At 46.7% G+C, this 26163-nt stretch overlaps 1 protein-coding gene across 3 annotated transcripts in view; it reads right to left on the bottom strand.

Moving 5' to 3' along the window:
- Nucleotides 1-22374, bottom strand: part of LOC129696462 (AFG3-like protein 2) — a 56615-nt gene extending 34241 nt beyond the window's left edge. Inside the window, exons 1-4 of one of the 3 annotated variants that reach the window (XM_055634377.1) lie at nt 22173-22374; nt 8342-8441; nt 836-907; nt 122-234 (exon numbers count right to left, since the gene is read on the bottom strand). In XM_055634377.1, the coding sequence (XP_055490352.1) occupies nt 122-234; nt 836-907; nt 8342-8441; nt 22173-22262 (375 nt within the window). In that variant the 5' untranslated portion in view covers nt 22263-22374. The remainder of the gene's footprint in view (nt 1-121; nt 235-835; nt 908-8341; nt 8442-22172) is intronic. The other 2 variants (XM_055634376.1, XM_055634378.1) reach the window with 2 other exon arrangements.
- Between the last annotated feature and the right edge of the window lie 3789 nt (nt 22375-26163).

The following is a 26163-nucleotide window of genomic DNA, read 5'->3' as shown; positions in this document are numbered from 1 at the left end:
ATGCTGCCCGAATTGCTAAATGTTTCCAAAACTATATTTTACTTCGAATTTTAAAAAGTGTCAGGAACTCTGGAAACTGAAACTTGCAGGGCTGGTTGAAAGCAAAGTCCTCCGCAGTTACCTTCTGCAACCTGGCCCACCAGGTAGAATCATCCTTTCGCCCGCCTTTCTTTCCGCCGCTTCCACCACCTGAACCATTTGTCCCTGGACTCTGAGAATTTGTAGATTTTGTCTCTGTGAAAATACATCGATATCAAAGAGGAGCAAGTCAGTCTCTATCTTTAATTTGTTATGTCGCCATACAGTGGGACTCGCGTGTAGACTCGGCCACTTTTTCCCCGAACACTTACGCTCAATCCTCCAAGGCCTGCTGCATTTCCTGGTTGCTAATCATTTTAACTCCTCTCCCCATTCCCACACTGACTTTTCTGTCCTGGGCCTCCTCCAATGCCAGAGTGAGGCCACATATAATCCGAAGGAACAGCATCTCCTCTCTTCCATATTTCTTTCCCCCCCCCTTTACAATCAGTCTGAAGGGTCCCGACCCAAAACATCACCATCAACGTTCTCCAGTGAAGCTGCTTGACTCGCTGACATACTGCAGCACTCTGTTTCTTTTATTGAATGGATATTCTACATGGATTAATGGAATACACTTTATCTGGTCAGAAAACACTTCCAAAAGGTGTAAATACCATCCATAAGGCATGCTATGACATTTACCCACAATAATCCATGTGTCCTGTTAATTTAGGCTCACTCAGAATTTGAAATTAATACAAATGATTATAATCATATAAATTGGGATATCTTTGCAATTAACTACTTGCAATACCTTTTGCCTCATTGGACGATCCTTTGGATTCACTTGCTCTTTTGGATTTGTTTGGAAAATATTTTTCAAATCCTGCAGAAATATGAATTTAATTCAAATGCTATACAGTATACGCATTATTAAACGTTCTTAAATAATGGACTTTCGAATCCATAATTCACCATTGCATTGAACTAAATGGAGCTCATTATTTATCAAAATGAGAATTCAAAAATTAGAAGTTAATATAATTATATTTTGAGATATCCATTTTGCTCGAAACAATTGCCCCGTTTTTATTTCCCCCAGAGTGGTATCCGCCTTTATAATATCTCCTATGGTAAGGTAAACAGGTAAGTGCACATATTCTGGTACAATGATGAAGACTTGTTCATGGTGATGAATCCCATGCTGCTAATTCCACACTTATTCACAAAACCAAGTTAAAACCAAATGCTTAGGAAAGAACTGCAGATGCAGGTTGAAATCGAAGATACACAAAATGCTGGAGTAACTCAGCGGAACAGGCAGCATCTCTGGAGAGAAGGAATGGGTGAGGTTTAGGGTTGAAACCCTTCTTCAAATGATTTAAACCGAATGAATCAGGGAGCTGGCGAGTATGAGCATTGAACCAGGCCCTTCAGCCCAACAAAAGCGCACGCTTACCATCAAAGAATTGAAAAAGGTTCTGAATGTCTACCCTATCTCTACCGCTCATAAAAATATGCTTATTATACACATCCCCTCAACTTCCGACATTGCAGAGAACACAATCCAAGCTTGTCCAATCGCTTCTTAAGGCAATAGTCTCTAATCCAGGCATTGGTAAACCTCTCCTGCACCTTCTTCAAAGTATCCACATCCTTCCAGTAATGGGGGCAACCAGAACTTCACACAACAAATGCGACCTAACCAAAGTCCTATAAACCTGCAACATGACTGTCTGACTCTTATTCTTGATGCCCCAATCAATGAAGGCACCCATAATTTTCATCTTCTTCATCAGTCCATCTACAGGGGATGATGGGCTTGGACACTAAGATCCCACTGTACATCAATGCTGATCAAGGTCTTACCATTAAGTGAATGCTTTCCTTGGATTTTACTTCGGAGTCACGTGAGTGATTCCGTGAAGACCCCAGCTCCAGTGCGCATGCGGCATTATCGCACAGCGTGCAGAACGCGGCAGCCAGCGGGAGTCGGGCTAGCTCCCGCATCCAAGGACGAGAGGTAAGTACTTACCTTATTCGGGCCTTGTGGTTTTTGCTCCAGCGGGAGCAAAGTGAGGCATGGTGAGCGGGCCCCGTTTCGACTCCAGCGTGGGGCCGACAGTGACGGGGAAAAGGTGCCACCCGGACCGCTAACGCTGCGGACCAAAGGTGCCACCCGGACCGCTAACGCTGCGGACCGCTGCAGGGAGCTGCGCTATGCCGGTCCGCTGAACAGCTGTTCCGTACAGCAGCGGACCGGCGGGAAATTTTAAAAAACCCGACCGGCAGCCCTGCAGACTCCTGACCAGGAGAATCACCGCCCGGGAACCGCCACAACGCCGCCTGGAAAACGGCAGGCAGCCTCTACTTACAGGTAAGGGGAAATCTTACCAATTTACAGGTTCTACAGGAGCCATCTTCCTCCAAACTGGAACAGGTTGGAGACAGCAAAAATAAGTATGTCTGTCTCCCCAAGCCAGAGGAGGTCATGAAGTTCACCTCCAGGAGAAGGACTGCCTGCCCAACTCCACACGAGGGTCCTTATCTGGGAGGCAGCCACCGGTAGCGGTGGAGCTATTTCAATGCTCCCGCTCACTCGACACCGAGCCGCTCCCTGTGCCGCCGGTGTAAAGGGGCACTGGCTGAATGCCAAGGGAGCTGACTCCTACCCCAGTGCTATTGCACTAGCCATCTCCCTTGTCGAGGGATTGATGCAACAGCGGAGTGGAGTGCTTTGCCTCCTCCCATTTAGCGCATCCTTTATGCTCCTTTTTTAAGGGCTAAGGAGGCCAGGGCTGGCTTAAGCGCTGGGCAGGCGGACGAGAACAGCAGTATGCCAGGGGAGCATGATCAGGAAGAGCCACTGGGTGTCGTGGGCCACTACATGGCTCCTCCACGCGACCATCTTCCCAACAAAAGCCCTGCAGGAACAGGCCTTTCCAGAGGCAAATCCGCAGGCAGCTGGGTCTCGTAGACTCACAGACAAGCAGCGAATTCTACAGAAGGTCAAGATGTTACCACCTTTGCTCGCCTTTGGTGCTGACGCCTAAGATGTTCCCATATTTGGGATACTCGACTGAACGATGGTGCATATAGACCTGCCCGCAACCCCGAATATATGGGGCTATGCAAACCGCTGCTGCGGGGAAGAGGGAGCAGGCTATGGGACGAGCAGGACATCACATCCAACACCCAGCTGGCAGCACCCCTCGGCATCCACCAGCAATATCAAACAAGGACTGGTGAAAGCCTGGTGACCGCTGCAGATCCCCCATAGTTCTTTTTAGACGGGGCCCAGAGCGGAGCCGTGGGAAGATGCGCCGCCCCACCGACAGCACCAGCATACCAGCAAACTACGCCTTCATGAAAAACAACAAGCATGGAGGTAGGTAGTCTGGTTCCTCCCAGTTTACACTAAAACAAGGGTGTTCTACTAAACTGCATGGGGAGTGGGCTAAGCATGGGATGCTGTCACAAATAACCAAAATATACTCAACAGCATTAGAGGATAAAAACGAATTCAAATTGGGCATTTTACTGCCAGTTCAGCAATGCGCCCAAAGGGCTGTTTCTCCCTCTAAGAAAAGAGAAGTGAGAAGGCAAGCTGAACTAAACAGGCACATTACTAAACAGATTGGAATTTGTATCGAATATATTCACCAAAACTATAAAAGATGATGAATGTAGCATCATCATTGATCTAATATCACTAAATAAATCTGTTGAGTATATCCACTTTAAGATGGAGGTGGAGTTTTGTCACTGCCAGACATCTGATCTCCCTAGGATACCTATGGGGAGCGTTGATATGGGAGATGCTAACTATCTTATACCATACACTAGGATCATTATAGATACCTAAATATATTTACCTGGATCATGGATATCCCGGTTAGGGCAACCATGGGAGCATATAGTATTTCATATGGTCTAAACCTCCGCCCTAAACTATTAAAAATGGCCATGAAAATATTAAGAAAACAAGCATAATCATGGCACATATTGGATGATATCCTCATATTAGGGGAAACAAAGGAATTAGCTGTGGAGCAGTTCTAGCTACGAAACAGCTCCCTAAAGCTGAGGTTCATCCCACGCCCAGATAAACCAGAATTGAAGCGTTACTACCAAGGATTATCTGGGCTTCAATAACAATTCCGTCCATATGACTGTTACTTTGCCAAGACACTTGGGTCACTATAATCAAATCATGAATGTACCCACTGAAGCTATATCACAATTAAGGTGGTGGGCAGACATATATTTGGCATAGTTTTCAGCCCTATTATCATCACCAATCCCAACTTGGTTATTTTTAAAAACCAATGCCAGTACTTTAGGCTGGGGAGCAACTAAACTCCATATCCAGCACAGGTAACAGATGGACCAATTCACAAACATCGTTACTACACATACCGGGCATCAACTTCTTGGGATTGGTGATCGCCTATTGGGCTAAAAAGCATATGCATGGTTACGGATTGATAATACTATGGTGGTGGCTTATATCAACCATATGGGGAGCATAATAATCATTATTGTGCAACAAATTGGTCAAACAAATCTGGCAATGGTGTGTCAAAAGACATTTTAACTATCAGCTGCCTATGTCCTAGGGAGCTAGAACACAGTGGGAGACACCATGTCACGGGGTACAATTTATGATTACATTGAATAGATGGTCATAACCCAAAATATCTGCTAAATTTATTAAGCAGTTTGAAAGCCAGATATCAATTTGGTTGCACAAGACGGAATCACCAGTAACCCATGTATGTGACTTAGGAACCAGATTAGAGGCAGCAGCGATAGATGCCTATACGCTGGAAGGGGGAATTTCTGCTTTGCCTTCCTCCCTTCTGCCTCATCAGTCGGGCACTTCGCAATACAGATGGGATCTGTCTCCGAGATATTGAACGTGCCCGACCGGCCTACAGCCATGGTTCCCAGTTCATCACGACACGGTGGGCGAGTCACCTATGGATTTCCCTAGTGGACCATGGTTGCTGACTCAACCCAGTATCAGGCATAAGCCACCCATGCCAGGGAAACATCTAACTCCTGGGTGCAGGTTTTGAATAGACCTTACCAGGGACTGGGATTATCCAAAGGAACCATTACCACCATGTCGGCATCCCTGCGAACAGTCACTAAAAGCTAACATGGGTAAAATACTGCCACGACGCAGGGACAACGAACTATTCAACCACTGACGTATTGGAGTTCCTGGAACATCTACACCATGACTAAAAGGTGAGTTACAGTGCCGTAAATACAGCATGGAGCGCCTTATCTGCTTATCTAAAACCGCATGTCAGCAGAGCATGGGATCCCATCCACTGAAGGTAAACTTATGAAGGGCAACTATAATATAAGCCCCAAACACCCAGGTATATACCCATGTATGGGATATTGGTGTGATATTGACATACCTCAGAGAATGGCACCAGCCAGATCCCTCAGCTTGCTTAATCTGTGTTTTAAAAAAGGCTCATGCTTATGGCTCTCGTACACGCTCAAAGAGTCCGGTCACTCCATAAACTAGACTGGATACATGGTGATTACCCCAGACGCATCAAGTTCATATTTAGGTCTGGTAAAATCTAACTCGCAGGTATATGGATTCGGCACGAACTAGCAGGGTCGAGATCGCCTGTGTTTTCCGTGCTGTAGTCCGTGCTGTTATATGGCTATATGGACCAGGAACGCCTGATTCACTGGTGGGATTCCGGGCCTACCCACCAGAGTCCAGGTTGAGTGTGGTGACCCATCTACTACTATATATAGACACAACCCACTATCTTAGAGGGAGAGGAAAGCCTATGGGTCAACCACAGTAACCCAAAACGGGGTACGAGCCAAACCACTCCAAGGTGGCTCAAACAGGTACTGAAAGCTGCCGGAATAGATAATAATACATTTAATCCCATTCCACTAGGGCAGCATTGATATCAGCGGCTGAACGAATGGACATCCCGGTTGACCACATTTTCAATACAGCAGAATGGTCAAGGGAACCGCGTTCAGAACATTTTTTATTATAAACCGTTGATAAACCTGATTTAATTGCAGGAGAATATTACAAACTGCAATATTAATTTAAGCTCAGAGGAGCTCTGTTATGTTGTTATTGTTAACAAATACCTTTCTGTTTCTTTTGAAAGCAGATCCACTGGTTGATTACGATAACACTTCCTCCCTCATAAACTTCGGCAGTGAGTGAAATAAAAACTGTTACACGGTTTGAAATCACAGACCTTTGAAGTCTTCACGGAATCACTCACGTGACTCCGAAGTAAAATAGTAGGATTAAACGAGTACTTACCAGTACGAAGTTTGATCTGTATTTTATGAGGAGTTACGGTGAGGGATTAAGTGCCCGCCGCTCCCACCCTCATTATACAGATCAAGCTAATAAACTGATGTCTCGTGATCTTTACTATCTTACTTCAAATATTGTGTCTATTCTGTGATTTCACACCGCTGCTTCGAAGTATGCCGCATGCGCACTGGAGCTGGGGTCTTCACTTAATCCCTCACCGTAACTCCTCATAAAATACAGATCAAACTTCGTACTGGTAAGTACTCGTTTAATCCTACTATTAAACTCCACCTGCCATGTTGAAATCTCCCATTGCATAATTCTAATTTTAACCCTTGATTCAACTTGCACATTATATCCAGGCTACTGTTTGGGGGCCTCTAGATAATTCCCATTATGGTATTTTTACCCTTACAATTCCTCAGTTCTATCCATACTAACTCTACATCTCCTGATTCTATGTCACCCCTCGCAAGGGACTGAATTTCATGCCACACCAACAGAGCTACCCCACCACCTCTGCCCACCTGTCTGTCTTTTTGATAGGACGTATACCCTTGAATATTTAATTCTCATCCCTGGTCCTCTTGCAGCCATGTCTATGCAATTCCCACAACATCATACTTGCCAATTTCTAACAGAGCCTCAAGCTCATCCACTTTTATTTCTTAAACTTTGTACATTCATATATAATAATTTTAATCCATTATTACTCCCCTCACCCTTCACATCGATCCCTATTTTAAAATTCCTACTTTACTTGGCCATACTCTCCAAATCCCTTCCTGAGCTTCTTAACTTTTCTTATATTCTCTTTCCCTTTAACTCCATCCCTATATCTCCAGTTTGTCTCCTCCCCTTCACTGTTTAGTTTAAACCCAACCTTGAAGCAGTGGCAAACCTGCCTGCCAGAATGCTGGTCCACCTCCAGCAACCCCAGATTATTGGTAACAATAAATAAACTGCTGTAAGATCTCAGTGGATCAAGTAACACCTGTGCAGGTAAAGGGATGGTCAATATTTCAGGCAAAATAAAGGGTCTTGAATGACCCAAAACGTCAGCCCCCCCCCCCATCCCCCCATGGCCTCCAAAGATGTTACTTGACCTAACATGTTCCTCCATCAGTTTATCTTGTGCTCTAGATTCCAGCATCTGTAGTCTTCCTTATCTTCAAATAAAAACCAAATGAGGTTCACATAACTGTTAAAAAACAGATAGATCCAAAATGACTTGGTCAATCTCTAAAATGAAGTCAAGAGTGATTTATTGTCATATGTGCCAGACAGAACAATGATATTCTTAGAATTTGAGCCAAAGATATCTAAACGCCTCATTTAAAAAAAATATAGAATTCTCAATTTGCTTTTCAGAAGCTTTCTTATTTGGGCTGCACGGTGGTGCATGATGGCAGAAACCCAGGTTCAGTCTCGACTACGGGTGCCGTCTGTACGAAGTTTGTACATTCTTCCTGAGAGGGTGTGGGTTTTCTCCAGGTGAAACATAGAAAATAGGTGCAGGATGAGGCCATTCGGCCCTTCTTGCCAGCACCGCCATTCATTGTGATAATAATAATAATAAAAAATTGAATTCATATAGCGCTTTTCAGGGACTCAAAGTCGCTTTACAAGGCAAGGTAAAAAAACAAAAACAAGGCTGATCGTCCCCCATCCATAACCCGTGCCTGCCTTCTCCCCATATCCCTTGATTCCACTAGCTCCGGTTTCCTCCGGGTGTTCCGGTTTCCTCCCGCACTCCAAAGACATACAGGTTTGTAGGTTAATTAGCTTCTGTAAAGTGTAAATTGTCCTTACTGTGTAGGATAGTGCCAGTGTACAGGGGTGATTGCTGGTCAGCGCAGACTCGGTGGGCCGAAGGGCCTGTCTCCATGTTGTATCGCTAAAACCGTAAGTCTAAATGAATGTGTCGGATGTTTGAAAAAACAGACTCAGTATTTAGTGATTATGATACACAATTGGAATTATAAAGCACCTCACCTTTTGGGGGTCTTGAGCAGAGGCGTCGGTAGGCACCAAGCACATTTGTCAGCAGGCTTTTCTCTTCCAAATCCACACCGTTAAACGCACAACCAGAAGACTGCAAAAGAATTGCATAAATCCTTCAACTAGACATTGTATTTCTGTGACGTTCTTGTTGAGATGTTATGCTATCTTGTTCATATTTGCTTGCTTTTTAACAATAAAACCAATTTAGTGCCATTGTGCTGCAACTAATACATTTGAAGCTATGTTAAAAAGTAATACTTTTCATAAATCATTTAGATTGTAGGACTTAGTCCAAAGGGAATTGTACCATCCAAAATTAACCTCAGCACAGGTAGTTCTGCTATATGTAGTTACCTGCCTAAAAAACCTTGTGTGATAGAAAATTGCAGTATAAAGACAATTGGGTAAAAGGAGGAAAGGGTGTTAGGGCTAGAGAAAGTCCGACTTGCAATAAAGGTCTTTTCTATAGAAATAAGTTTATTTTTGTTACTGCAAGCTAGAAATCTAAAGGCTGTATGTTACTTTATAACAGTAGCACGTAAGACAGCACAGTGGCGCAGATGGTAGAACTGCTGCCTCATGGGCCTGTCCCACTCAGGCGATTTTTACCTGAAAAACCAGCAACTGGAACGGCGACTGTCAGAGTGGAACTAACACACACGCGCCAGCACGCACGCACCCATTGCTTCCTACCAGCCCGTTATGCAAGTGTGGGACAGGGCAAGAGGGGGACAGGGCTGTCCCAGGGAAATTCACATGGTGCAAAGCCAAGGTGATACAGACACACATCGTGATGAACAGGAAGGTTGCCGCTGTAATTAAGATGGCTAAAGCACAGTGTACGGTAATGGGGGAGAAATAGTGGAGACCAATTTTAAGAAGCCAGAGATACATGGTTGTGAAGCTCGGCGGACATTTAACATTACCGGTCGGTTATCCTTGGTTTAGAAAACTAGTGCTTACGTTTGTTTTCCCAATGAGCCAATGAAATTCACCGGTCAGCATCGGCTACAACCTACGAGAACCTACTAGAACCTTCGACCTGGCAACCTACTAGGACCTCCTGACGACCCACCTACGGCACGTGAATTCTCGCTACTCTCCATGGCGGCTTCATTTTGGTCGCCGCTAATATTTCACCAAGTTGAAAATTTTGCGGCGACTATAATGAGGCCGCGACTAGTTCCCAGAATGTGGGAACTCCTCACGACCATGAAGGGGATTCCCCGGTAACCACCCGCGAACATGTGGCAACCATATGGTGACCACAGAGTCTCCTGCAGTCGCCTAAAAAGTCGCCTGTGGGACAAGCCCATTATGGAGACAGAGATCCAGATTCGATTCTGACCTTAAAAGGCTTAAAACTACGTAAAATACTCCAGCTATGGTCTTGCTTGCTTCCTACAATTGTACAACACAGGTAGTTCTGCTAAAACTTGTTATCACAATGCAACTTGAATATTACACAATTGATGAATTGAGGATCACTATTTGTATTACGTAGGCTGAATTGGTCACACGAGCTGTGTTATCTCACTTTCCTATCCACTCCCTACACACTGGGGCAATTTTACAGAGGCCAGTTAACCTTCAAGCTTGCACTCTTTTTGGAAGTGGGAGGAAACCAGAGGAACCCCCACGTGGACACAGGGAGAACATGCAAACTCCACGCAGACAGTGGGTTTCTTCTAGGTGGCCGTTCATGAGCAGCTATAGCAGCAAGATCTATATTAGCTGGGCTCTCGCTTAACTTTTTTCCCCTGTTGCCAGCCGGGAAGCTGCGATCACTATTATACATAGCATTGTAAGGCACCGTGCACGTTGATGTTTTCAACGATGATGATGATGATGCTTTCTACTGAACGTCGCATTTACCTATGCAATTCCCTATTACCCTTGACAAACTTACTCAAAGGTTTAGTCAAAACATCTTCAAAGAAAGCGTTGTGTTTACCCAAAGATGCAGTGCAATCCTTCAAAGCAAAGAGGTCCTTCTGCAGTTGTACAGAGCCCTAGTGAGACCACACATGGAGTATTGTGTGCAGTTTTGGTCCCCTAATTTGAGGAAGGACATTCTTTCTATTGAGGGAGTGCAGCGTAGGTTTACAATGTTAATTCCCGGGATGGCGGGACTGTCATATGCTGAGAGAATGGAGCAACTAGGTTTGTACACTCTGGAGTTTAGAAGGATGAGTGAGGATCTCATTGAAACATATACGATTGTGAAGGGCTTGGACACACTAGAGGCAGGAAACATATTCCCGATATTGGGGGAGTCCAGAACCAGGGGCCACAGTTTAAGAATAAGGAGTAAGCCATTTAGAACGGAGACGAGGAAACACTTTTTCCTCACAGAGAGTGGCGAGTGTGTGGAATTCTCTGCCTCAGAGGGCGGTGGAGGCAGGTTCTCTGGATGCTTTCAAGAGAGAGCTAGATAGGGCTCTTAAAAATAGCGGAGTCAGGGGATATGAGGAGAAGGCAGCAACAGGGTACTGATTGGGGATGATCACCCATGATCACATTGAATGGCGATGCTGGCTCAAAGGGCCTACTCCTGCACTAAAGCCACTAAGAGGACCATTGCCGACGTAACTATGCTGGTCCATCAGCGGCCCAATGCCTTATTATCACCCACCACAGATGCCTCTGTCAACGCTATGGGAGGCGTCATGGAGCAGCGAGTCAATGGCAGGTGGGAGCATCTTTCATTCTTTTCGGCAAAGTTATCACCCACTCGGATGAGGTACAGTACATTCGGGTGAGAACTCTTGGCTATGTACCTCGCCGTCAAGAATTTCCGCCATCTGTTGGAAGGCCGTCCCTTCACTATTTATACGGATCACCAACCGCTCACATACACGTCTCATACAAATGTGGGGAGCTATTCACCGCGGGAAATCTGCCACTTGGACTTTGTTCTTTTTTTTTCACGCAGAGGGTGGTGAATCTCTGGAACTCTCTGCCACAGAGGGTAGTTGAGGCCACTTCTTGCCTACTTTAAGGGGAGTTTGTGTTGTGGCTAAGGGATCAGGGGTTCTCGGGAGAGTTGGACATCAATTGAATGGCGGTGCACATTCAAGGATCCTTTTTCTATGCCTATGTTTCTTTCTGCAATGCTCCAGCATCAAACACATTCAAGGATTTTTATGCCATGACTTGCATGCAGCATACTGATCCTGTCTTATCCATTACCACCGGACGCATAAAGCCCGAAAATTGGAAGATGAACCTATCGGTGACACGAGAGAACCATCATGTGTGACAATTCCACTGGCAAACCAATGCCGTTTGTACCCAAGACGACGCGTCGAGAAGATTTCAGCGCGCTGCACAACTTATCACATCCGGGCAAGAAGGCTACGATAAAACTAATCTCCGAACGTTTCATCTGGCCTTTCATCAAGTGTGACTTTGGATTATGGGCGAAGACTTGTCTATCGTGTCAACAATCAATGATCTCCAGGCACACTAGGACCCCGTTTGGTGAGTTTCCTGCACCAAACACCCGTTTTGAGCATGTGACTTCGTCGGCCCATACCCACTGTGAAATAACTACACATATCTGCTCACTTGAGAAGACCGGCTCACAAGATGGCAGAATCCTATCCCAGTCATCAACATTTCAGCGGAAACAATTTGTTGACCGATGGATTTGGCCTTTAGGATCCCTAGTACGATCACAACATACCGAGGACTGCAATTCGAATCTGCTCTGTTTCAAACACGAACCGACCTCGTGGGTACGAACCGGATTAGAACGACTGCGTATCATCCACAAGTGAATGGCCTGATTTAACGGTTCAATCGGCAGTTGAAAGCCGCTCTTAGATGCATCGAGCTTGAGTGAACGGTTGCCTCTGGTTCTGCTTGGCATTCGTACGGCAGTGAAAGCAGACCTAGGATGTTCGTCGGTGGAAATGGTTTACGGCACAACTCTGAAGTTGCCCGGTGAATTTGTCGAACCAATCCCCACAGACAGATCCTATGATCCAAGCAGGTATATTGATCGATTACGGCGAAATATGCAGCTACGAAGCCGTCCGCTGACCTCTTCAGCAAGCATACAAAATCATCCAAAGCCTACCCAAATGTTTTGTGATCTATCAGAACGGAAAACCTGACACCGTATCCGTCGACTGGTTAAAGCCAGCATACGTCGAGAACCAACTGACTACTTCACCCACCGAACTGGCATAGTCACAAGGCCCAAACACTTCCTGTCAAAGACCACCCACACTGTAGTACCAAACAAGATTAGGCTGTAAAATCAACCCGCCAGACCGATACGGGGCAGGACAAAGCCAGGCATTTGCCACCTTGTATGATTCAGTGGCTGAGGGGCGGGGGGGCCTTCATGCCCACGTTGGTTTTGCATACAACCTGTTACCGCTGGCCACTCGCCAGCAGCCTCGCAAGAAGGTCCAGCCACAAGAGCGCAATAACAACTCCAAGGTCAAACTCACTAATTGGCCTTATCTGCACACGGGTTATGATTGGTGAGAATGAAGGTACAGTGCCCTCCATAATGTTTGGGACAAAGACCCATCATTTATTTATTTGCCTCTGTACTCCACAATACGAGATTTGTAATAGAAAAAAATCACATGTGGTTATAGTGCACATTGTCAGATTTTAATAAAGGCCATTTTTAGACTTTTTGGTTTCACCATGTAGAAATTACAGCAGTGTTTATACATAGTCCCCCCATTTTAGGGCACCATCATGTTTGGGACACAGCAATGTCAGGTAAATGAAAATAGTCATGTTTAGTATTTTGTTGCATATCTTTTGCATGCAATGACTGCTTGAAGTCTGCGATTCATGGACATCACCAGTTAGAAACATAGAAACAAGGTGCAGAAGTAGGCCATTCGGCCTTTCGAGCCTGCACCGCCATTCAATATGATCATGGCTGATCATCCAACTCAGTATCCTGTACCTGCCTTCTCTCCATACCTTTAGCCACAAGGGCCACATCTAACTCCCTCTTAAAAATAGCCAATGAACTGGCCTCAACTACCTTCTGTGGCAGAGAATTCCAGAGATTCACCACTCTCTGTGTGAAAAATGTTTTCCTCATCTCGGTCCTAAAAGATTTCCCCCTTATCCTTAAACTGTGACTTCTTGTTCTGGACTTCCCCAACATCGGGAACAATCTTCCTGCATCTAGCCTGTCCAACCCCTTTCAAATTTTGTAAGTTTCTATAAGATCCCCCCTCAATCAAAGGGTGGGTGTTTTCTCTAGTGATGCTCTGCCAGGCCATTATTGCAGCCATCTTTAGCTTATGCTTGTTTTGGGGGCTAGTCCCCTTCAGTTTTCTCTTCAGCATATAAGAGGCATGCTCAATTGGGTTCAGATTGGGTGATTGACTTGGCCACTCAAGAATTGACCATTATTTTAACTGCATTGTCTTGCTGTAGAATGAACCGCCGGTCAATGTGTTTTGAGGCATTTGGTTGAACTTGAAGTTAGGATGTGTCTATACACTTCATAATGCTATAACCATCAGCAGATGTATCATCAATGAAGATAAGTGAGCCAGTACCTTCAGCAGCCATACATGCCCAGGCCAGAACACCCCCGCCACCGTGTTTTACAGATGAGGTGGTATGCTTTGGATCTTGGGCAGTTCCTTCTCTCCTCCATATTTTGCTCTTGCCAGCACTCTGATATAAGTTAATCTTCATCTCATCTGTCTACAAGACCTTTTTCCAGAACTGTGCTGGCTCTTCTTGGCAAACTGTAACCTGACCATCCTATTTTTGCTGCTAACCAGTGGTTTGCATCTTGCAGCGTAGCTTCTGTATTTCTGTTCATGAAGTCTTCTGCGGACAGTGGTCATTGACAATCGACACCCGAGTGTTTCTGATCGGTCACAGATGAGGTGGTATGCTTTGGATCTTGGCAGTTCCTTCTCTCCCCCATACTTTACTCTTGCCAAACAGTTGATTTTGGTCAGCCTAAAGTTTGGCTGATGTCTGTAACAGTTTTATTCTTGTTTCTCGGTCCTTTTGTCCTCATGTTGATAAACAGCAATAAAAGTTCCCAAAGGTGATGGAAAGACTGGAGGAAAGACTAGGTGCTGAGAGCTCTCTTATACCTGCATTAAGGAGGCATTCAAACACATTATGGCACCCTGAAATGGGGGGGACTATGTATAAACACAGCTGTTATTTCTACATGGTGAAACCAAAATGTATAAATATACCCTTTAATAAAATCTGACAATGTGCACATTAACCACATGTGGTTTTTTTCCTGTTACAAATCTCAAATTGTAGAGTACAGGGACAAATACATAAATTATAGGACTTACATTATGGAGGGCACTCTATCTATACACTATGAATGGCTCGGTGTAATCATGTATTGTCTTTCCACTGGTTGGTTAGCATGCAACAAAAGCTTTTCACTGTACCTCGGTACACGCGACAATAAATTAAACTGAACTGATCCTCCGGATCCAGACCCAAGTCTGGACAGGCCACAGCATTCACAATCCCCAAACCACAATCCTAAAACAGAAATGTCATTGTGAACTTTCATAGGCACAGATTGTCTCGCAGACAAGAGAAAAGAATCAAACATGGTTACAAAAGCATCTTGAAAAAGGTGCAATATCCCCACCGGCTACTGGCAATCCCTGGCTATGGCTCCATAAAATAGAGGAACACTCAAGGTGGCACTAAGCACGTCAGGTCCCTGCATCAGATGCACACAGAAGGTCAGTGTAAATGACAGGAAGAGAGCATCATCTCATAAATTACCCATCCATCAGCTGTCATTTCTGAGCATCAGCTACTCCATACCAAAATGATGCAGTAACTCTGCAGGTCAGCCAGCATCCCTGGAGAACAAAGAAATGTGACGTCTCGGGTTGGGATCCTTCGCCAGACTGATATCTGAATCAATCTAAAGAAGTGTCCCGACCCAAAATGTCACCTATCCATGTTGTCCACAGATGCTGCCTGGCCCACTGAGTTACTCCAGCATTTTGAATCAGCATCTGCAGTTCCTTGTTTCCACAATCTGGAAAAATCTCTAGACCCCACATTGGCCCCAACAATCACCTCAAAACTGGCATCAAAGTTATGCTTGATCACTAGAGACCACCAAAGCAAAGATTGGAACCAAATAACTTCCTTGTAATTGATCCCTTAAAAACACAATTAAAACAGAACTGTTCCTGGTTCTTTAAAATCATTTTATTAACTTAGACTACACTTTCAAATTGGTACTTGAAAACTGCTCACTACATTAAAAGAAAACAATTTTCATCAAAGTGAAAATTTTATATCAAGATACTACCTGATATACAAATATATAATCTGCTAGTACTAAAATATCAACAAGGTATTTAACAACCAGTAAAAGGCAACCATCATAACTTTAATCAATTTGCCCTTTGACCTTCATACTTTGCAAGAAATGATTCCCAGCCATTGAAATAACCTCACACATGCAGATTAAACTATCTTATTCTGAAAAGATCGAAGTAAATATTCTCAGGTTTTATTTAAGCGTTACATACTGGGTGCTACTTATTATGTGGAGAAGTTGGGGAGTTACACAATATGTCAATAGCACGAACCACGTGTGGAGGCCACAACTCCACCAGGAGTTCAATCTAAATCACACTCTATATGACCGTAGCCAGAGCGGGGGCCATATGGTTGGGGGTGAGGGGCTCAGAGACGGAGGCACAAGGGGGAAAGGAATGTGGGCATGGGGCACAAGGGGAGGGGTTACACACGGCACTAGGAGGGTTGGGCTGGCACAGGCACAGGGCATGGGGTACAGCAGAACAGCGATGGAGCATGGCATGGGTTGGAGCAGGGCAGCACAGGGCATTAGGCAGCTGAGTGCAGAGCGCCAAGTGGCACAGAGCACTGGGGTGACATCGGGCATCTGGGGGTAAAGGGGACTGAGGCACAGGGCATGGGGGGGGGGGGGGGTGACGGAAGGACGGGGGTGGAGGGGCATGGGGGAGGGCAGGGGGGGGGGAGGAGGGCACGGGGGGGTGGAGGAGGGCACGGGGGGGGGGGGGGGAGGAAGGGCACGGGGGGGGGGGATAAAGGGCACGGGGGGGGGATATAAGGGGCACGGGGGGGGGATAAAGGGCACGGGGGGGGGGGATAAAGGGCACGGGGGGGGGATAAAGGGCACGGGGGGGGGGGGGGGGATAAAGGGCAGGGGGGGGGTAAAAAGGGCACGGGGGGGGGATAAAGGGCACGGGGGGGGGGATAAAGGGCACGGGGGGGGGATAAAGGGCACGGGGGGGGGAAAAGGCACGGGGGGGGGGGATAAAAAGGGCACGGGGGGGGGGGATAAAGGGCACGGGAGGGGGGGGATAAAGGGCACGGGGGGGGGGGGGGGATAAAAGGGCACGGGGGGGGGGGATAAAGGGCACGGGGGGGGGGATAAAGGGCACGGGGGGGGGGGGGGTAAAGGGCACGGGGGGGGGGGGGGATAAAGGGCACGGGGGGGGGGGGATATAAAGGGCACGGGGGGGGGGGATAAAGGGCACGGGGGGGGGGGGGGGGGGGATATAAAGGGCACGGGGGGGGGGGGGATAAAGGGCACGGGGGGGGATAAAGGGCACGGGGGGGGGGGATAAAGGGCACGGGGGGGGGGGAAAAAGGGCACGGGGGGGGGGGATAAAGGGCACGGGGGGGGGGGATATAAAGGGCACGGGGGGGGGGGAAATAAAGGGCACGGGGGGGGGATAAAGGGCACGGGGGGGGGATAAAGGGCACGGGGGGGGGGATAAAGGGGGGGGGGCACGGGGGGGATAAAGGGCACGGGGGGGGGGGGGGATAAAGGGGCACGGGGGGGGGGATAAAGGGCACGGGGGGGGATAAAGGGCACGGGGGGGGATAAAGGGCACGGGGGGGGGGGCATAAAGGGGGATAAAAGGGGGGGGGGGATAAAGGGCACGGGGGGGGGGGGCAGAGATAAACTGCTGTAGATTTGGGAGGGACAGCAGCAGCAGATTAGCAAGAGATACGACTGATTGGCTCTAGCCCAAGTGGGAGGAGAGAAGTGAGTCAGAGGGGTGAAAACAGTTGAAAAGTGAGGAATTTGCTTTGTAAATTGGTAAATCAGGCAATTTATCAGTCAATTTAAGCAAGACGGCTCTTAGCGAGCGGCAGTGAGTGAGCGGCCTTGTGAGTAAGGTGTGAGTCTTTGGCTCGAGAGTCTTCGCTGAGGAGACCACGCAATACGCTTGAGAGGTAGAGACGAAAGAAGGAGATGTCAGGCAAGCTGATTCAGTGCGATGCTTGCAGTATGTGGGAGGTCAAGGACACCGCTGGTGCCTCTGGCTGCTACAAATGCGAAAAGTGCATCCAGGTAGAGCTCCTGAAGGGCCGTGTTGGGGAACTGGAGAAGCAAGTGGATGACCTCCGGTTCGTACGAGAAACGGAGTCGTTCCTCGCCAAGTCCTACAGTACGATTGTTACACCTAAGGTACTGGAAGAGAGAAGGTGGGAGACAGTGAGAAAGGGAGGGAAGCATGGAATGCCAACGTCCCCGGGTGGTGTACCTCTTGTAAACAGGTTCACCCGCTTAGAAGCTGTTGGGACAGAAGACGTGTTTACACTGAGCGACGGACTGGCTTGCGATGCGAATAGGGCTGTTGAGCCAAAACCAAGGCCTAAGGCAGGCAAGGCCATTGTAGTGGGAGACTCCATGATGAGAGGTACGGACAGGGGTTTCTGCGGCAACAGACGGGATGCGAGGATGGTGTGCTGCCTTCCCGGTGCCAGGATCCAGGATGTCACGGACAGAGTGCAGAAAATCCTCAAGGGCGAAGGTGAACATCCGGAAGTGGTAGTGCATGTCGGCACAAACGATGTCGGAAAGAAGGGGATGAATATTCTGCAGCGTGACTTTAGAGAGCTCGGAAAAATGTTGAAAAGCAGGACCTCCAGGGTTGTTATCTCCGGTTTGCTTCCAGTTCCCCGTGCTGGCGAGAGCAGGAACAGGGCGATACGGGACCTGAACGTGTGGCTGAGAAACTGGTGCACGGGGCAGGGATTTAGATTCTTAGATCACTGGGATCTGTTTTGGGGTAAGGGGGAATTGTACAAAAGGGACGGATTTCATCTTAACAGGTGTGGGACCAGCATTCTGGCAGGCAAGTTTGCCATTGCTACACGGGTGGCTTTAAACTGAATAAGGGGGGGTGGGGTGTCGAATGGGATAGTGGTGGATGGAGTTAAAGGGAAAGGGTTTCTTAAATGTGTGAGCGTAGAGACCGAGGGGTGTAAAATGAGGGTAGAAGCAATAGGTAGCACAGTGAAAAGTAAAAGTGGCGGGCAGACAAAACCCGGGCAAAAATCAAAAAGGGCCACTTTTCAACATAATTGTATAAGGGGTAAGAGTGTTGTAAAAACAAGCCTGAAGGCTTTGTGTCTCAATGCAAGGAGCATTCGTAATAAGGTGGATGAGTTGAATGTGCAGATAGCTATTAATGACTATGATATAGTTGGGATCACGGAGACATGGCTCCAGGGTGACCAAGGCTGGGAGCTGAACATCCAGGGATATTCAATATTCAGGAGGGATAGAGAGAAAGGAAAAGGAGGTGGGGTAGCGTTACTGATTAGAGAGGAGATTAATGCAATGGAAAGGAAGGACATTAGTTTGGAGGATGTGGAATCGGTATGGGTAGAGCTGCGAAACACTAAGGGGCAGAAAACGCTGGTGGGTGTTGTGTACAGGCCACCTAACAGTAGTAGTGAAGTTGGAGATGGTATCAAACAGGAAATTAGAAATGCGTGCGACAAAGGCAAAACAGTTATAATGGGTGACTTCAATCTACATATAGATTGGGTGAATCAAATTGGCAGGGGTGCTGAGGTAGAGGATTTCTTGGAATGTATGCGGGATTGTTATCTAAATCAACATGTAGAGGAACCAACGAGAGAGCAGGCTATTTTAGACTGGGTATTGAGTAATGAGGAAGGGTTAGTTAGCAATCTTGTTGTACGTGCCCCCTTGGGCAAGAGTGACCATAATATGGTTGAGTTCTTCATTAGGATGGAGAGTGACATTGTTAATTCAGAAACAATGGTTCTGAACTTAAAGAAAGGTAACTTTGAGGGTATGAGACGTGAATTGGCCAAGATTGACTGGCAATTAATTCTAAAAGGGTTGACGGTGGATATGCAATGGAAGACATTTAAAGACTGCATGGATGAACTACAAAAATTGTTCATCCCAGTTTGGCAAAAGAATAAATCAGGGAAGGTAGTACATCCGTGGATAACAAGGGAAATCAGGGATAGTATCAAAGCGAAGGATGATGCGTACAAATTAGCCAGAAAAAGCAGCATACCAGAGGACTGGGAGAAATTCAGAGACCAGCAGAGGAGGACAAAGGGCTTAATTAGGAAAGGAAAAATAGATTATGAAAGAAAACTGGCAGGGAACAAAAAACTGACTGCAAAAGTTTTTATAGATATGTGAAAAGAAAGAGATTAGTTAAAACAAATGTAGGTCCCTTGCAGTCAGAAACAGGTGAGTTGACCATGGGGAGACAAGGATATGGCGGACCAATTGAATAACTACTTTGGTTCCGTCTTCACTAAGGAAGACATAAATAATTTGCCGGAAATAGCAGGGGACCGCGGGTCAAAGTAGTTGGAGGAATTGAGTGAAATCCAGGTTAGCCGGAAAGTGGTGTTGGGTAAATTGAATGGATTAAAGGCCGATAAATCCCCAGGGCCAGATAGGCTGCATCCCAGAGTACTTAAGGAAGTAGCTCCAGAAATAGTGGATGCATTAGTAATAATCTTTAAAAACTCTTTAGATTCTGGAGTAGTTCCTGAGGATTGGCGGGTAGCAAACATAACCCCACTTTTTAAGAAGGGAGGGAGAGAGAAAACGGGGAATTACAGACCAGTTAGTTTAACATCGGTAGTGGGGAAACTAGATATAGATATAGATATGCCATTTATTGTCACTATACATGTACAGTGAAATTGAAAGCTGCTCGTACTCAGTGCATACATATAATTTAGTACAAAAAAACAAGAAACAGAAAAACAAAAAAAACAGAAGGGAGAAGGGGGGGGGGGGGGGGGGAGGGGGGGGGGGGGGGGGGGGGGGGATAGGTGCACAATTCTGCGGCGCTATATACATATATACAGATGGAAGTCCGGGTGTTGGGCTGTGAAGTCAGTGCATGTGTGAATTTGAGTAGTTATAATTTTCGGAAAGCAACTATATCTGAGTCTATTTGTCCTGGTAGAAACTGCTAGAGTCAGTTATTAAAGATGGGATAGCAGCACATTTGGAATGTGGTGAAATCATTGGACAAAGTCAGCATGGATTTACGAAAGGTAAATCATGTCTGACGAATCTTATAGAATTTTTTTCGAGGATGTAACTAGTAGCGTGGATAGGGGAGAACCAGTGGATGTGGTGTATCTGGACTTCCAGAAGGCTTTCGACAAGGTCCCACATAAGAGATTAGTATACAAACTTAAAGTACACGGCATTGGGGGTTCAGTATTGATGTGGATAGAGAACTGGCTGGCAAACAGGAAGCAAAGAGTGGGAGTAAACGGGTCCTTTTCACAATGGCAGGCATTGACTAGTGGGGTACCGCAAGGCTCAGTGCTGGGACCCCAGCTATTTACAATATATATTAATGATCTGGATGAGGGAATTGAAGGCAATATCTCCAGGTTTGCGGATGACACTAAGCTGGGGGGCAGTTTTAGCTGTGAGGAGGATGCTAGGAGACTGCAAGGTGACTTGGATAGGCTGGGAGAGTGGGCAAATGTTTGGCAGATGCAGTATAATGTGGATAAATGTGAGGTTATCCATTTTGGTGGCAAAAACAGGAAAGCAGACTATTATCTAAATGGTGGCCGACTAGGAAAAGGGGAGATGCAGCGAGACCTGGGTGTCATGGTACACCAGTCATTGAAAGTAGGCATGCAGGTGCAGCAGGCAGTGAAGAAAGCGAATGGTATGTTAGCTTTCATAGCAAAAGGATTTGAGTATAGGAGCAGGGAGGGTTCTACTGCAGTTGTACAGGGTCTTGGTGAGACCACACCTGGAGTATTGCGTACAGTTTTGGTCTCCAAATCTGAGGAAGGACATTATTGCCATATTGCCATAGGAGGAGGTTCACCAGACTGATTCCTGGGATGTCAGGACTGTCTTATGAAGAAAGACTGGATAGACTTGGTTTATACTCTCTAGAATTTAGGAGATTGAGAGGAGATCTTATGGAAACTTACAAAATTCTTAAGGGGCTGGACAGGCTAGATGCAGGAAGATTGCTCCTGATGTTGGGGAAGTCCAGGACAAGGGGTCACAGCTTAAGGATAAGGGGGAAATCCTTTAAAACCGAGATGAGAAGAACTTTTTTCACACAGAGAGTGGTGAATCTCTGGAACTCTCTGCCGCAGAGGGTAGTCGAGGCCAGTTCATTGGCTATATTTAAGAGGGAGTTAGATGTGGCCCTTGTGGCTAAGGGGATCAGAGGGTATGGAGAGAAGGTAGGTACAGTATACTGAGTTGGATGATCAGCCATGATCATATTGAATGGTGGTGCAGGCTCGAAGGGCCGAATGGCCTACTCCTGCACCTAATTTCTATGTTTCTATTAAGGGATGTACCTCCAGGGACGGGGGACCCGGGGGGGGGGGGGGGGGGGGGGGGGAGTGGTACGGGGGGGGGGGGGCATAAAGGGCACGGGGGGGGGTGGGGGGGCAATGGGCACGGGGCGAGGGGGTGGAGGGCACGGACTGGGTGCAGGGTAATGGGCACGGAGGGAGGGGATTGGGCTGATTGACCACTTACCGGCCTCCAGGGCGGCCTGCAGCGCCGAGGGCCCGGGCTCTTACACAAGCCGCGGCAACAGCGGGCGGCCAGCAGGTAACGGTACGCCATGACTCCCTCCCCTCCTCTCCTCTCCTCTCCGGCTTCAGGTGGCGGCGGCGGTTACTGGGCGGCGGGTTGAGGCGAGGACATGACAGCGACCTGCCGCGGCGGACGGCGACGGCGACGTCTGCGCTGACGCTGCGACGTGTTGCGTCATGCGACAGGCCCACCTGCGGTGACGTCACACGGTCGCCCCTCCCACGATGACGCGGCACAGTTGCTCCTCCCACGTCGGTGTCGGGCAGTTGGGACACGGTTGTGCTGGAGCGAGTCGGCGACTCATCCCCGGGGGACGCGGACACGTGATGTTTCAGGCGCACTGACGTCACACAGCAGCTCCGCCCGCGGTAACGTTATGCCGCAGCCGCTCCTGCGGTGACGTCGCCCCCGGACACAGTTACGTCACGGGCTCGCCCAAGCCCCGGGCAAAGCGCGGTCCGAGCCGTCCGTCCGCTGCTCCTATCATGTCCCTGATCCTCTTCTGTCTGTGTCGCTGCTGCATGCTCTGCCCCTCCCTTTGCCTCTTCATCTTCTTCACGATTATTTTCTTTGTCATTTATCTGCTCGACTCCTACGAGTTCATAAACCTGCCGCCTGAGGAAATGCGCTGACCCCCGCCTCCCTTCACTCTCGGCGGGCTGAGAAATCCTCAAATGGTGAGGCAAACGGCGAACACAAGGGAGATAGATACCCATCAGGCCTGTCCAACACCAGCCCGATGTTACAGTGACATCTGGAAAATGTAGGGACAGGTCAGATCGTTGATGTGTGTACCAGTCCTGTGCTGACATGATGAAGCAACTCCCACCATAGCATCGATCAGGCAACCCTGCTGTCATGCAATCCTCGAAAAAGAACAAGAAACCTGGGAGACACAAAATGCTGGAGTAACTCAGCGGGACAGGCAGCATCTCGAGTGAAGAAATGGGTGATGTTTCGGATCGCGACCCTTCTTCCGACTGAAAGTCACGGGGAATGGAAACGAGAGATATAGACGATGATGCAGAGAGATACAGAACAAATGAATGAAAGATGTGCAACAAAGTAACGATTAAAGAAACAGGCCAGTGTAATGTAGCTTGATGTTTCAGTCTGAAGAAGGGTCTCGATCCGAAACGTCACCCATTTCTTCACTCCAGAGATGCTGCCTGTCCCTCCGAGTTACACCATTTTATGTCTATCTTCGATTTAAACCAGCATCTACTGTTCTTTCCTACACAAGATAAAACCTGATATCAATTTACTAAATAAATGCAAAATGTGCTGTTGGAAATACTCAGGAAAGGCAACATCTATGGAGAGAAGAACAAACCTAGCATCCCAAATCAATGAAAAGTTAGATATAAAGAGATAAAGAAAATGGGGGGGGGGGGGGGGGGGGGGGGGGGTGTGGAGATTCATAATTGAAGCTCCGAGATGGGGTGCACTGCAGGGGAGATCAAATTATGTAATAGAAGATGATGCAAAGCCAAAAGGAATGGTGATAGGACAAAATATTGAGAATCACTATCTAAAATAGTTAAATTCGACATGTTCTCATGTGCACCCTGCTCATCAGACTGTGGAATATAGATTCAAAAGGAATAAGTCTTAATATTGGTATGTATCCCCAAAGATCATAACACAGACAATACTATCCCACCTAACCTGTGATTCCTTCCACTTGCAGAAACGAATTAATCTCCTGTTCCAACACGTACAATGAATTCAAACCTGCTGGCAACTTATTCCAAAGGTCCATGACTTTCAATGAAAAGTAATTCATGATATCTATTTTGATTGTCTGTTGTTGTATTATATTGTATTGTATTGTAACTATGTCAGTGGATCAGCTCTGAGTTTATTTGAAATGCAAAATTCAAATAAATCCTTCATAGATGATTAGGAAACCCTCTGGAAGATTGTAATAATCAAACTATTTTTTTGGCGCCTACTACAAAAGATTTTGAACACACACGCAGACCAAACTGTTTTACAAGGGTAGAGAGTAGAAAACCATATTTACAAGTTGGGATTGCGTCGAGAAAGGGATAAAAGATGAGATCTTCCTTTTTTTTACATAAACAGTCAAGGATAGTATAACGTGATTGGATTAGCAGTATATAACAGTTTTCTAATGTAAATCATTTAGGTCAGTAAAAAAACCCTCAATGTACAATATAATATGATTTGAAACTTTGAAGCTAAGCAGACCATTTCAATTGGACAAAGAAATTAGAATGTTGCATTCCAATTTCCATTTGGATTGAAATAAAGCTCAAACTGCTGGAGGAACGCAGTGGGTCAGGCAGCATCTGGGGAGGGAATAGACGTTTCGGCTCGGGGCCCTTATTTTTGAAAAGTCGCCTAATCATTTCCTCCCCCAGATGCTGCCCGATCCGATTAATTTCTCCGACGCTTCGTATTTTGCTCAAGATTCCAGCATCTTCAGAGTCTTGTGTCTCTATTTGGATGGATTGAATGAATAGCATATTTGTTACTGGGGCAGAATATTTTCCAATGAATTCTATACGATTATGAGTCTGAGTGGGAGGTGTATGAGCGACGGGGATGGGGGGGGGGAGAGAACAACTGCGACCTATTTCACTCCTACCATTCTCCACCCTCTGTTGCTGTTTTAAGGCAGGGGGATGGGTGCATGAGCAGGGAGACAGAGGGATGTAAAATGAGGGTAGAAGCAATAGGTAGCAAGGTGAAAAGTAAAAGTGACAGGCAGACAAATCCAGGGCAAAAATCAAAAAGGGCCACTTTTCAACATAATTGTATAAGGGGTAAGAGTGTTGTAAAAACAAGTCTGATGGCTTTGTGTCTCAATGCAAGGAGCATTCGTAATAAGGTGGATGAGTTGAACGTGCAGATAGCCATTAATGACTATGATATAGTTGGGATCACGGAGACATGGCTCCAGGGTGACCAAGGCTGGGAGCTGAACATCCAGGGATATTCAATATTCAGGAGGGATAGACAGAAAGGAAAAGGAGGTGGGGTAGCGTTGCTGGTTAGATAGGAGATTAACGCAATAGAAAGGAAGGACATTAGCTTGGAGGATATTGAATCGATATGGGTAGAGCTGTGAAACACTAAGGGGCAGAAAACGCTAGTGGGAGTTGTGTACAGGCCACCTAACAGTAGTAGTGGAGTTGGGGATGGCATCAAACAGGAAATTAGAAATGTGTGCAACAAAGGTAAAACAGTTATAATGGGAGACTTCAATCTACATATAGATTGGGTGAATCAAGTTGGCAAGGGTGCTGAGGAAGAGGATTTCTTGGAATGTATGCGGGATAGTTTTCTAAACCAACATGTAGAGGAACCAACGAGAGAGCCGGCTATTCTAGACTGGGTATTGCACAGTTGGAAAGTGGTGAAATCATTGGACAAAGTCAGCATGGATTTATGAAAGGTAAATCATGTCTGACGAATCTTATAGAATTTTTCGAGGATGTAACTAGTAGAGTGCATAAGGGAGAACCAGTGGATGTGTTATATCTGGACTTTCAGAAGGCTTTCAACAAGGTCCCACATAAGAGATTAGTATGCAAACTTAACGCACACGATATTGGGGGTTCAGTATTGATGTCGATAGAGAACTGGCTGGCAGACAGGAAGCAAAGAGTAGGAGTAAACGGGTCCTTTTCAGAATGGCAGGCAGTGACTAGTGGGGTACCTCAAGGCTCAGTGCTGGGACCCCAGCTATTTACAATATATATTAATGATTTGGACGAGGGAATTGAATGCAACATCTCCAGGTTTGCGGATGACACAAAGCTGGGGGGCAATGTTAGCTGTGAGGAGGATGCTTGGAGGCTGCAAGGTGACTTGGATAGGTTCGGTGAGTGGGAAAATGCATGGCAGATGCAGTATAATGAGGATAAATGTGAAGTTATCCACTTTGGTGGCAAGAACGGGG

Source organism: Leucoraja erinacea, chromosome 4, assembly GCF_028641065.1.
Source record: "Leucoraja erinacea ecotype New England chromosome 4, Leri_hhj_1, whole genome shotgun sequence".
Taxonomy (NCBI): Eukaryota; Metazoa; Chordata; class Chondrichthyes; order Rajiformes; family Rajidae; genus Leucoraja; species Leucoraja erinaceus.
The sequence above is the reverse complement of the archived record's forward strand: the minus strand, read 5'-3'. Positions and strand labels throughout refer to the sequence as shown.